Raw genomic sequence first — 13936 nt, 5'->3', positions numbered from 1 at the left:
AAAGCCAATGCAATTCTGGGCTGTATCAATAGGAGTATAGTGTCTAGATCGAGGGATGTAATCGTACCTCTCCATTCTGCATTGGTTAGACCTCACCTGGAATATTGTGTCCAGTTCTGTGCACCGCAATTCAAGGAGGATATTGACAAGTTGGAACGGGTCCAGAGGAGGGCAACCAAAATGGTCAAAGGTCTGGAATCCAGGCCCTACAAAAGGAGACTTAGGGAGCTAGGAATGTTTAGTTTGGTGAAGAGAAGGTTAAGAGGTGACATGATAGCCATATTTAGATATTTGAAGAGATGTCATGTTGGGGAGGGAGCAAGCTTGTTTTCTGCAGCTCCAGAGACTGGGACCAGGAGTAATGGGTTCAAGGGGAAGGAAAAGAGATTCCACCTAAACATCAGGAAAAACTTCCTGACAGTCAGGGCTGTTCAATAATGGAATGCACTACCTTGGAGTGTGGTGGAGTCTCCTTCTTTGGAGGTTCTTAAACAGAGGCTGAATAGCCACCTGTCAGGAGTGCTTTGATTATATGTTCCTGAATAGCAGAGCTCTTTTGGTCTCTTCCAACTCTATGATTCTAATGTGACCCATGGCTGGAGAAAGCAATTGGCCTTTCTAAGTAAATGTAAAACCTCTTGGTGAGGGAACGGCAAAGATTTGGGTTGGTGGTTTGCAAAACAGCATTGCAGACTAGCCCTTCAGGACATTTGGTTAGCATGGATGAATACATCTTCCCCCCAGATATATCACCATGCACATGGAGCACTTTGCTAAACAAATCTTTTGGGATGTTTCCCCTCCTCGCCACCTGTAACTCAAGTTAATAAAAATGTACTTTTAGGGGCTGACACCTGGCATTTCCATAGGTTTCCTTGCCTACCATCGGCTCATTCTATTTCAAAACGAGGAGTCAAAGATTGCTGTCGGAACCACTCAAGAGCCATGGCCATTGTCCTCCTGTTTGGTATTGGTTTGGGCTGGACCCTGGCCCAGGAAGAGCGCTGCATCTCTTCACAGTTTAGAAAACACGGAGACTACCTCCTGGGCGGATTGTTCCCTTTGCGAGTCCTCACCACCGATACAACATACCGAACCTTGCCGGATGTTTACGTGTGCGAGAGGTAAGGAGAGCATCAAACGCCAGCGCTGCAGCACAAATGCCCAATACTTCTGGGTCCAAGGGCTCAGCAGAGCAGAGAGCAAATGCTAAAACCAGAGTGTTTCCCAAGTGGGTGCTATCACGACAGCTATGTTTATATTATGAACCACCTGCACCACCACCACCCAGGTTTTGTTTTGCTTTTTTGCAGGATTTACACCTCCGGTCTCATCTGGGCTCTGGGGATGAAGTTTGCTGTGGAGGAAATTAACAATTCCACCGCGTTGCTGCCGGGGATCGAGCTCGGCTATGACATTTACGACGACTGCATGGAGCCGATCGTGGCCCTCCAGCCCAGCCTGCTGTTCCTGACCCAGAAGGGCACCAGCAGCGTCGGGGTCCTTTGCAACTATACGGACTACCGGACCCGCATGCTGGCTGTCATAGGGCCCCACAGCTCAGAGCTCTGCACCGTCACCGCTAGGCTTTTTAGCTTCTTCCTGATCCCACAGGTAATTCTGGTAAAGGAGCAGCAGTGGCGCAGTGGTTAAGAGCAGGTGCATTCTAATCTGGAAGAACTGGGTTTGATTCCCCACTCTGCCGCTTGAGCTGTGGAGGCTTATCTGGGGAATTCAGATTAGCCTGTGCACTCCCACACATGCCAGCTGGGCGACCTTGAGCTAGTCACAGCTCTTCGGAGCTCTCTCAGACCCACCTACTTCACACGGTGTTTGTTGTGAGGGGGGAAGGGAAAGGAGATTGTAAGCCCCTTTGAGTCTCCTACAGGAGAGAAAGGGGGGATATAAATCCAAAACTCCTCCTCCTCCTCTTCTTCCTCTTCCTCTTCTTCTTCTTCTTCTTCTAAATAGCCATATGAGAGAGTTCTCTTGCTATACAGAACTCGTCTCTAGAAACGAAGACTGCACCTGAGTGCACCTGCTCTTAACCAGCGTAGTGTAGTGGTTAGAGTGCACCTGCTCTTAACCATTACACCAGTGCGGTGTAGTGGTTGAGAGAGGGACGGTGCACTCTAATCTGGAGAACCGGGTTTGATTCCCTGCCCTGGCATTTGAGCTGTGGAGGCTTATCTGGTTAATCAGATTAGCTTGTGCACTCCAACACACGCCAGCTGGGTGACTTTGGGCTAGTCACAGTTCTTCAGAGGTCTCTCAGCCCCACCCACCTCACAGGGTGTTTGTTGTGGGCGTGGGGGGAAGGAGCTCGTAAGCCACCTTGAGTCTCCTTACAGGAGAGAAAGGGGGGATATAAATCCAAACTCCTCCTCCTCCTCCTCCTCCTCCTCCTCCTCCTTCTTCTTCTTCTTCTTCTTACCATGCTATGTCATCTGGTGTTGCGCCCCTCTGTTGACAAGTTCTGCCTCACATTCAGGCATTAAGGTCTTGGTTGAAACAAATAGGGTGGTTATCGTAGGTCTAAGTCGTTGCTGGGCCCCTGAAATTTAGTTAGGTTGATGTACTGACTTTATATGTGATTTTATGCAATTGCATGTTTTAATTATGTTAGCTATCAGCTTGTCATGCAGAAATGATCTGTGGATGCGACCACTGCTTTTTGTCGCTTCAGGTCAGCTACGGTGCCACGGCTGAGAAGCTGAACAACGAGGAACTGTACCCCTCTTTCTTCCGCACCGTGCCCAGCGACAAGATCCAGCTGGAAGCCATGATAGAACTCCTGGTCTCCTTCAAGTGGAACTGGATCGCCATCATTGGCAGCGACGACGAATATGGCCGAGAAGGCCTCAGCCTCCTGTCCACCATGGCGGTCACCAAAGGCATCTGCATTGCCTATGAGGGGCTGATCCCGTCTGATGTGTCGATCCCCGACCTCGAGACGAGGCTGGAGCCGACCGTCCTGTCAATCAACAAGACCAACGTCAACGTTGTTGTCCTCTTTTCCAACGATCGGCCGGTTCGGGCCCTCCTCAAAGTGTGTCTCAGGCTGGGGCTGAGCCAGAAGGTGTGGCTGGCCACTGAAGCGTGGGTGATGTCCGAAGTGGTCTCCTCTCTCAGACGAGTGGAGTCTATTGGGACGGTCATCGGTTTCATCATCAAGGCGGGGAACATCTCCCGTTTTAGTAGCTACATCAGGAGACTCTTCGAGCTGACCCAGCAGAAGAGTTTCTGTGAGGCTTCCCAGAAAGAAGGCAACCAAGTGGGCTCTGACGTTCTGGGGTTGCAGTGTCCGCAGTGTGACCAGCTTTCCCTAGACAACGTTACTACAGTTCTGGAGCATCGGCAGACTTTTGCTGTGTACGCGGGCTGGCCCACGGTGTGGCCTCGCGGGCGCTGGGCCACAACGCCGCTAGGGTTGTGGTGCCGGGCTGGCATGTAAGGAAGTGCTGTAGCATCAAACCATGGCAGGTAAGAGAGCAAAGGCAAGGTGGCTCCACTGGCGTAATGCCCATTGGGCAAGGTGGGCAGCTGCCCAGGGCATCACCTTGTGGGGGGCATCAAAATGCTGGGTTCGTTTTTGGGTATTTTAGTGGTTTTCCATTTTTGGCCTGCAGGGGGCGCAGTTTTTTAGTGGCTATCCGTGGCACTGGGGTCTAAAGGTCTCATCAGGAGACTGTCCTTATGGTGCCCCCCAAGTTTGGTGAGGTTTGGTTCACGGAGTCCAAAGTTATGGACTCCCAAAGGGGGTGCCCCTATCCCCGATTGTTTCCAATGGAAGCTAATAGGAGATGGGGGCTACAGTTTTGAGGGTCCATAACTTTGCCCCCCCTGAACCAAACTGTACCAAACTTGGGAGGTATCATTAGGGCAAAGTCCTCTGATTGAGACCCTCGGTGCCTTTGAGACTATGCCTCTCAGAAATGTGCTCCCCCACAGCCTGCAACCCCCATTGACAGCAATGCAGAAAACTCAATGCAGTACAAAGATTCTTGGGCAAATTTCTAGGATGTTCCTGCAGGGGGTGCATTTTTGGATGTATCGGCACCAAAATTTCAGGGTATCATCTGGAGATGATGGCACCCCCCAAGTTTGGTGCAGTTTGGTTCAGGGGGGCCTCAGGTTTTGCCCAGGGCTACAGTTTGCCCAGGGCTGCCTCGTTACAGCCCTGAGTGGAGTTGATTGATCTACCTCCTTTCAGCATAAATACTGCTTCTAGAGTTGCCAACTCCAGACTGGGAAATTCCTGGAGATTTGGAAGTAGAGTCTGGGGAGGGCAGGATTTGGAGGAAGAGGTGCCTCAGGAAGGTCTAATGCTACAGAGTCCACCCTCCAAAATCGCCATTTTCACCAGGAGAACTGACCTTTGTAGTCCGGAAATCAGCTGTACTTCTGAAAGACCTTTTCCCTCCTGCCAAACCAAAACGGTAAGCTATAAAAGCAGGAAATAATAAATACATCATAGGGATGGGCAGGAAATAAATAGTTTTCAAAAACACATAATAGGGATGGAAACAATGAATTAACCAGTGCGTTAAAAATGGATTCTGGTCAGTGGAAGAGGTCAGGAAGCATGTTTTTTTCCCCTTTCCTTCCTAATCTCTACAACACAAAATATTTATTGTAGGGTACTATGGTCTCCCAAACAGCATTTAGTATACTTTCAAACCTTTCCAAATCCATCATGGAAACCAGAGAAAAGATTAGTACAGGCCAGAGACTTGAGCGGGGGTACTGGGTGGTTTATTAACCAGGAGGTAAATTTGGGAAGTGGAATTTGCGGCACCTTCGTCTCACATCCTCTCCCTCTCTGCAGCTGCTAGAAAAAATGGAGAACTTGAATTTCAGCATCAGAAACCATTCGTTCCATTTTGACCAATACCGTAGTATCAACAAGGGCTACGAGGTCATTGGATGGAGCTGGCAGGACGGCCGGATCCAGTACATCACTCTTGGGAAGTTCAACGGGAAACTGAGCATCAATAAGTCCAAGTTCCGCTTTCATACCGAAGATCAAAAGGTAAAATGGAGAGAGACGGAGCTCTGCAAATCAGAGAAATACAGTAAAGGGGGGAAGGGTGGCCATTTTCTCCTCCTGCCCCACCTTCCCTGCACAGATGTTCCTCACCTTGCTAATCACATTTGATCCTAGTTCTATCCTGCTAGCTAGAATTCACATACTTGGTGAAAACCCAGAATTGTGGATGCTCCTTCTTTCCTTATTTAAAGGATCCTAGAGTAGGGGACAGTTTTCCAAAAGCTCAGGGATCTACACCTCCCATCAAGTTTTGTCAGCATGGCCAATTGGCCATGCTGGTAGGGGCTGATGGGAATTGTAGTTCCTGAACATCTGGAGAGCCGCAGGTTCCCTACCCCTGTGCTAGAGGATAATCCTAATTCTTCACAGGATAATTATCTGGTTCCTCACAGGAGCATGTGAGAACTTACACGATAGCCAGCTAAGTTCTGTCTACCCTATTTGTCATTACCACATGACCATCACGAAACCGTACTTCTAGAAACAGCACAACACAAAAAAGTGACACATCGCAAAGCACAACCAATCAGCATTTGGAATTTAAACTATACCATAGCTGTCAACCAAGATGGCAGTCCTAATGACTGAAATGCAGTCAGCGAGATAATCATCAGTGGTTTTCATTCCTGTCTGTTTGAGACTTCCTATCCCGGTACAGAAGCTTTGAAGATAAGTACGTTCTCCTTCATGAGATCAGAATCGTCAAAAAATATTTGCAGAGGTGGCTGAGTAAGAGATTGTCTCTTTACTCTGGTGTATAGCTTACAAAGCACAATTAAAACCAATCATCAAAAAAAGTCAGCTGTACATATAGCTCATCCTTTCACAGACTTTTGGAAGAGCAAAAGTAACCACCTACCCCAGAAAATATACCGGCCAACAAAAAAAATCAACATGGTTGTTTTCAAAAATCTCCAATTGATTTGGCCAGCAGTTCCATTTTCCTATCACCTGAATGGTCTATATACATTGAACACCTTAACAGTGAGCTGTTGAAAGGCTGGAAATTGGCATGAGGCAATCATTCAGTGGTAGAGTATCTGCTTGGCACACAGGAGGTTAGAACCATAGAGTTGGAAGAGACCCCAAGGGCCATCAAGTCCAATCCCCTGCCATGCAGGAACACACAGTCAAAGCACTCCCCCCCCCCCACATATGATCATCCAGCTTCTGTTTAAAAACCTCCAAAGGAGACTCCAACACAATCTGAGGCAGTGAATTCCACTGTCGAACAGCCCTGACAGTCAGAAAGTTCTTCCTAATGTTTAGGTGGGATCTCTTTTCCTGCACCTTGAACCCATGACTCCGTGTCTTAGTCCGAGGCAGCAGAAAACAAGCTTTCTCCCTCTTCAACATGACATCCCTTCAAATATTTAAACATAACTATCATGTCCCCCCCCTTAACCTTTGCTTCTCCAGACTGAACATCCCCAGCTCCCTAAGTCTCTTTTTGTAGGGCCTGGATTCCAGACCTTTGACCATTTTGGTCGTCCTTGGGGTCTCTAGCTTGTCAATAGCCTTCTTAAATTTTGGTGCCCAGAACTGAACACAATATTCCAGGTGAGGTCTGAGCAATGCAGAGTAGAGTGGTACAATTACTTCCCTTGATCTAGACACTATTGATGCATCCTAGAATTGCATTGGCTTTCTTGGCTGCCATATCACATATCAGGTTCAATCAAGGCCATTTCGGGTTAAAAGGACCAGGTAGCAGAAGATGTGAAAGGTATCTTCCAGGAGAGCCATGACCCGTCAGAGTAGACAATACAGATTTTGAGGGACCAAGGCTCTGATTCTGTGGGAGGAAACCTCAGGTGTGTTCGGACTCTTTGAAAAAACGCATTGGATTTTTGTGGACCAATATCACGGCTGTCCATTCCACCTCCCCAGGAGCCGACGTCCCAGTGCCTCACGGAATGCCAACCCGGGCAGATCCGCCGGATAAAAGGCTTTCACCTGTGCTGTTACGACTGCATCGACTGTGAGGCGGGGACGTTCTGCAGCAGTTCAGGTAAAAACGTTTAGGATCTTAAAACAGCCTCCCTGCATCACAATTGCATAAACCATCCCAAGCCCGAAAGGGTAGGGGTGATATGATACCTAATAAAATAAATTGAGGCAGGCATTTCTCATTGTTCTTCCCTAGAGGACACCGGCTGCACGGCCTGCCCCGAACACCAGTGGTCTCCCAAGCGCAGCACGCAGTGTTACGACCGCAGCGAGAAATACCTCTTCTGGTTCGAACCCCTGGCCCTGATCTTGCTGGGCCTGTTACTTTTAGCCTTGGCGCTCACCTGCCTGGCGGGCGCACTGTTCCTGAAGAACCTCCACACCCCTGTGGTGCAGGCTGCCGGGGGCGGCTTGTGCCTCTTGGCTCTCTGCTGCCTGGCCGTGATATGCGTCATCACCAGCCTGTACGTGGGGAAGCCCAGCCCCACCATCTGCAAGCTCCACGACCCCTTCTTTGCCCTCTGCCTCAACGTCTGCTTCTCCACCATCTTGGCAAAAGCCTTCCAGATCGTCTTGGTGCACGAGTTCCCCAACAGCCGGCGTAACTTCCTGCACGTCCTCATTCAAAAGCAGCCCTGGTCCATCGTGGCTTCCTGCCTCCTGGTCGAAAGCTTATTCTGCTTTTGGTACGTCTACGACATCCCGCCGCTCGTGGTCAAGCACTACGCTCTCCTGCCAACCCAAGTCCTCATCCAGTGCAACATCCGATCTTTGCCTCTCTTTGCCTTGATCCATGGGTACAACACCTCCCTGGCCTTCACTTCTTTCCTCTGCACGTTCATGGTGGAGGTGCCGGCCAAGAAGTACAATGTTGCCCGGGGCATCACCTTCGCCATGATCGCGTACTTTGGCGCCCTGATCTTCTTCCTCCCCACCTTCACCGCCGTGAAGCAAGAGGACCAGCCAGCCGTTGTCATGGCCGCCATGTTGCTGTGCACGTTGGGGCTGTTGGCCTGCTTCTACCTGCCCAAATGCTACATCCTCTGGTTTAAGCCGGAATGGAACACGACGGACTATTTCCAAGACTACACCCAACAGAAGGTGGAGGAGAAAGATTCTCAAGATTAGGAAAACCCCTTTCCCAACCATTCCACAGACTTGTCTAGGGCACAAAGCTTGAGGGACAGATTTTTGGCTGTCTGTGGTGTACCTCATGCCACTCTGTCTGCACAATCCGGAAGGATCTCTGCAACAGCACAGGGTGACACAGTTTTAAGTTATGCAGTGATCGACTTTAATAGGGACATTCTTTATTAATAGAGACCTTCTGTATCATGTTAAACAATAAAACCAACCCTATTTTTCCCTTTAGAAGAAGAAGAGTTTGGATTTATGCCCCACCTTTCTCTCCTGTCAGGAGGGCTTACAAGCTCCTTTTCCTTCCTCTCTCCACAACAGATACTTTGTGAGGCAGGTGGGGCTGAGAGAGTTCTGAGAGAACTGTGACTAGCCCAAGTTCACCCAGAAAGAATGTAGGAGTGCGGAAACACATCTGGTCAGTGGTGGGATCCAAAAATTTTAGTAACAGGTTCCCATGGTGGTGGGATTCAAACTGTGGCGTAGCGCCAATGGGACTGGGCAGGGCACGATGGGGGCGTGGTCAGGCATTCCGGGGGCAGGGCATTCCTGCTGGCTGTGGTTGCAGTATGACGCAGCCGGGCCAAGGCCGGGTCCTTGGGCGGGAAATGAATGCACGCAGGCGCAGGCTGCCATGCACGCCGGTGCACCTCCTGCTAGACTGCTTCAAGTTCTGCGCGCTACTGCTGAGAGGATGGGCGTAACTAAGGCAGAAATCACGTGGCAAAATCACCAATTAGTAACCCCCTCTTGGCACACACAAATAATTAGTAACCTACTCTCGGGAACCTGTGAGAACCTGCTGGATCCCACCTCTGGACTAGCCCAAGGTCACCCAGCAGGAATGTAGGAGTGCAGAAACACATCTGGTTCACCAGATAAGCCTCTGCCACTCATGTGGAGTGGGGAATCAAATCCGGTTCTCCAGATTAGAATCCACCTGCTCTAAACCACTACACCCTGCTGGCTCTCAAAGTGGGCTCTATGACATTGTGCCCTATCAAAGTCCCTTCCTTCTCCAAACTCCACCTTCCAAGGACGTTAGATTGGCCTCAACCGGAACCAGGGTGATTTTGGCCCTGGCTCCAGCCTGGTGGAACTCTCTATCAGCTGATACCAGGGCCCTGCGGGATCTTAGTCAATTCTGCAGAGTCTGCAAGACGGAAACGTTCCACCAGGTCTTTGGTTGAGGCAGCTCACTGGCCTCCCGATCTGCCCCTCTTCCTCCCCACCCCTCTATTGTTGGATTAATTTATGATGGATAGGCGGAAGAAAGTAATCATAGGCTAATCTGGGGCTAGAAATGGCATCTGAAGTAATGAAACTGCGCCGTCATCTTTTAGAATTGGTTTGATTGTTGATGTAGTTTTAATGCTTTATTTGTGCTATATGGAATTTTGAATGTTGTATTATTATTGTGTGTGAGCCGCCCTGAGCTCAGCTGTGGCTGGGAAAGGACAGGATAGCCAGCCCAATGAAATAAAAAATAAACAAACACACACTTTTCTTCAGTCACCAAGGAGGCCCTGCTTTACGGGGTTGCTCACTGTATTTCTGATTTGTAGCAGAACACCACGTGCTCATTTCAAGTCTAGGGAAGGTTCATATCCTCCTTCCCAATCCAGTTTGACTTTTGTAGCTTGGTCAGGAAGCAAGAGGGACACCTGACACAATAACGGCTTCATCAGAGCAAGTTCCGGTCAGGATCCGGACCAACGTGTTGTTGGAAGTTCTTGAACAGTCTTCAAGGGCAGCCCCATGTAGACCCCGTTACGGTAGTCTAATCTGCGTGTTACCAAGGCACAGGTGAGTAACTGAGGCCAGGCCTTTTGGTAACTTTATCCTGCCCTCACTGCAAGGAGTTCAGAGTTTTCGCCTCTTCGGTTTCATCCTCGCTAAATCCTGAAAGTGGGCTACACTATGGGAGACTGACTAATACAAGATCATCTAGTGAACAAAGTTGCTGACCTCTAGATCTGGGCGGGGGGGGGAGATTAATCTATACACTCAGCTCATTCTGCTGGCCCCAGGGTGAGGGTGAAACCAGATATACATTTACAACCCAAAGGGAGTTTAAGGTTGTGATACAAGAAGGGTATTTTTCCAGAGATTTGAATGTGCCCTGGCTTCAAATTTGCATTATCATCTTTGCAAGGAACATGACAACATAGAGAGAGAAGGGATGCAAATGAAAGTCTAGCTCTTAAGGCAAATAATATTTGTTTCCTCATTAAAAGTCGGAATGCTCTTCAAGCCGCAATGAACATGCAAAGGACCCACGCAAAACGGATCCGAGATTGCTCTAGATCAAAGGTCTGCAACCTGCGGCTCTCCAGGTGTTCATGGACTACAAATCCCATAGCCCCTGCCAGCATGGCCAATTGAGAATTGTAGTCCATGAACATCTGGAGAGCCGCAGGTTGCAGACCCCTGCTTTGGATGGGCGTACCCTGCCATGTGTCAGAATAAAAAATGGGAATAACTTTGTAGACTTTTCCTCACCTATGACATACTCTGCGTGTTTAAATAATTACAGAAGGGTATCCCTGTTACATGGCATCCTATACAGATTTCAGTTGACTTCAATGGATGTAAATCTGTACAGGATGCCATGCAACAGGGTGTAACTATGTGTGATGTGGCACAGTCAGTCTGTTGAAGTCAGGAAATGGTAACTAACAAAAGTTATTCTGCCATAAATATTTGTGAGTCACTTCTGATACATCGCACATCTGTATCAATTACATCCATATGTAATTGGCTACTACATGCAGATGATGATGAAGAAGAAGAGTTTGGATTTATATCTCACCTTTCTCTCCTGTAAGGAGACTCAAGGTGGTAGGTGGGGCTGAGAGAACTCCGAAGAATTGTGACTAGCTCCAGGTCACCCAGCAGGAATGTAGGAATGCGGAAACACACCTGGTTCACCAGATAAGCCTCTGTCACTCAGGTGGAGGAGTGAGGAATCAAACCCGGTTCTCCAGATTAGAATCCACCTGCTCTTCACCACTGCACCACGCTGGCTCTGGTGATGGCCTTGTGAACCTGGTTTAGTCCAGGTGGCCATGCTTGGTCCCCATATTTCAGGTCTAGCATGTAAATCCCAGCTTGTTTGTTTATAAGAGGTTAATCCTCTCTACCCGCCCCACTCTAGGATGGGGTCTTCATGGCATCATTTATCGTCCAGCCTCTGTTTCGACTGACTGCTATTCAAATTCAGGAATCAGAAGCTGAGTGGAACAAGGAAGAGATTTCTGGGCTGTAAAGTCCCCAGTTTTTCGGAGGTCTCCTCCAAATGCCCTTGCCTACCGCTGCTGGGCAGGTAACACGGAAAGAACGGCTGTCGGAGACAGAATGAAAAAGAATAAACACGGTCATAGGGGGGAAAAGGCAGGTGTCGTAGATATGGATGTGAAATAAAGAGGTACAAAGTACAGGTAAGTTGAAGCAACTTTTGCAAGGGAGAGGTTATGCAGAGTCACTGGGGAACGGAGCGTCGTCCGGGGTGCAATTTGTTGCTAATGCTAAAGCCCCAAAATATTAAACTGAGAACTCAAAATATGTCTACAAAACTCTTGAGGCTCTTTTGAATACTTTTTCTGTTTTGGGTTTCAGCGGTGGCTCTCCCTTCCTTTTTGCAAAGGTTGTTTAAGGCTCAAGCAGACATGACGGGCGGTCACCCACCTTCAATGGCAAGCAGCTCCTGAAACCTCAATTTGCCTCAGGGCCATGTAGGAATGGAACAGGAGTTTTAACCCTTCAACCTACCCTTCCCTAATCTTCTTATTTCCATTAAGAAGGAAACAATACATGTCTTTAAAAACAAACATATTTTTGCTTTAGACACTAAAAAATCTCAGTGAAGACTGAGTGAAGGTTAAAACCTCTCTTCCTTCCCCGCACAGTGCCAAGGCAAATGGAGGCAGCAAAAGCATGCAATTTGTATCTTACGGACAGAGGGAGAGCTGTGATCTGTTGTATCATTCTTTTGCCCTTGCTGGCTTTGGAATCAGCGTTGTGTGTATCAGGAAGTCTCCTGTCCGTCTCACATTTTCTTTTGCTCCCACCAAGTAAATTCAGGCTGCGGTAGGCAAACTCGCAGCCTCATCACAAATTCTAGGAGCCCATCTGCACCATGGGGCCGAAGTAATATTGAGCTACCTCCTTTTGGCAGGGCTCAGCTTCCAGTTGATAGGATGGCAAGGGAATACTATTATTATTATTATTATTATACACATTACAGCACAGCACAAGTGTCTGGAATTCATCTCTGAATTACTCGAAAATCCTCCCTTCCTAAGGACCTAGGATATTAGAGGTATTCTTATGCGAGAATATGTGTGCAGTTCTCGTAGAAGTGCTGCTTTCGCGTGCAAGCATGTGGGCCTGATGTTCTGGTCCAAGTTTAGGCTTTCCAGATGTTTTTCAAGATTTCTTGGGATTCCCTCCCAGAGCAACTAATTACCAGTGGGATTACGTCGGCGTTGTTCTTTTGCCAACGTCATCGTTCGACTCTCAATTTGTAGGTCCCATTTTGTGATCTTTTCCAGCTCTTTTGTCCCTCTATCCTGTTGTCAACTGGCACAGCAACATCTATGATCCAAACATGTTTTCTCTACCACTGTTATGTCTGGGGTGTTGTGTGCCAGGTGTCTGTCTGTCTGTATTCTAAAGTCCCAGAGTATTTTGCTTCTTCATTTTCTGTGATCTTCTCTGGCTTGTGCTCACGCCAGGTCTTGCTACAGGGCAGGCTGACTTTGCAAAGGTTCCAGTGCACCATTGCTGCTAGCCTATTGTGACGTTCGAGATAGTCAGTTTGGGCTATTTTCTTACAACAGCAGATGATGTGCTCCACGGTTTCATCACCCTCTTTGCAGAGACAGCACTTTGGGTCATTGTAGGACTTTTCAAGTCGTGTCTTTATTGCATTTGTCCTTAATGCTTGCACCTGGACAGCAAAAATCAGGCCTTCAGTTTCCTTCTTTAGAGTTCCCCTTCTGAGCCACTCCCATGTTTTCTTGCTGTCAACTTTCCCTTCAATGTTCTTAAAGTACTGCCCATGGAGTGGCTTGTTTAGCCACTGCTCCTTTCGTGTTTTAAACTGTTGGACTCTATACTCTTTTGATTCTTTGGCTTTCAGCATCTCAGCCTTGTGGACTTCTTTTCAATGCTGGCTCTTGACTTTCTTGGATGTATTCTGTCAGGCCTCTTTTCTCTTCCTCTACTGATTGCTTGATGTGGAGCAGCCCTCTTCCTCCTTCTGACCTTGCTAGGTAGAGTCTGTCTACATCACTTCTTGGATGCGGTGCCTTTCGATTGATGGTCATAATTTTCCTTGTTTTTTTCTGTCCAGGATGTCCAATTCCAGTTGTGTCCAGTTAATTATGCCAGCAGTGTAGCGCACTACAGGCACCGCCCAAGTATTAATTGCCTTTATTGTATTTCCTCCATTTAACTTTGATTTCAAAATTTTTCTTACCCTTCTAAGATATTCCTTCCTAATTGCGCCTTTGACTTCTGCATGCTTGATGTTCTCTGCTTGCAGTATCCCCAAGGATTTGTAGCTTTCATTCACTGGTAGGCTCTTTATTTCTATGGCATTTGGCATATTCACACCCTCGCATGTTGCAAGTTTACCTTTACTGAGTTCCAAAGTTGCACACTTGTCAAGTCCAAAATCCATTGCAATGTCAGTGCTAAAGACTCTCACTGTGTTCAGTAGTGACTCAATCTCTGCTTTTGATTTTCCATAGAGCTTTAGGTCATCCATGTATAGAAGGTGTGAAATTTTTGGTG

At 48.0% G+C, this 13936-nt stretch overlaps 1 protein-coding gene across 1 annotated transcript; it reads left to right on the top strand.

The window, feature by feature from the left end:
* The first annotated feature begins 945 nt into the window (after nucleotides 1-945).
* Nucleotides 946-8128, top strand: LOC125445548 (taste receptor type 1 member 3-like). Its single transcript, XM_048518636.1, is given in 7 exon segments — nucleotides 946-1124; nucleotides 1314-1614; nucleotides 2687-3397; nucleotides 3400-3483; nucleotides 4829-5032; nucleotides 6941-7061; nucleotides 7197-8128. Coding segments are annotated over 7 exon segments (2532 nt in total).
* Nucleotides 8129-13936: the final 5808 nt, after the last annotated feature.

The sequence above is a fragment of the Sphaerodactylus townsendi genome, linkage group LG16 (genome assembly GCF_021028975.2).
Source record: "Sphaerodactylus townsendi isolate TG3544 linkage group LG16, MPM_Stown_v2.3, whole genome shotgun sequence".
NCBI lineage: Eukaryota > Metazoa > Chordata > Lepidosauria > Squamata > Sphaerodactylidae > Sphaerodactylus > Sphaerodactylus townsendi.
The sequence above is the reverse complement of the archived record's forward strand: the minus strand, read 5'-3'. Positions and strand labels throughout refer to the sequence as shown.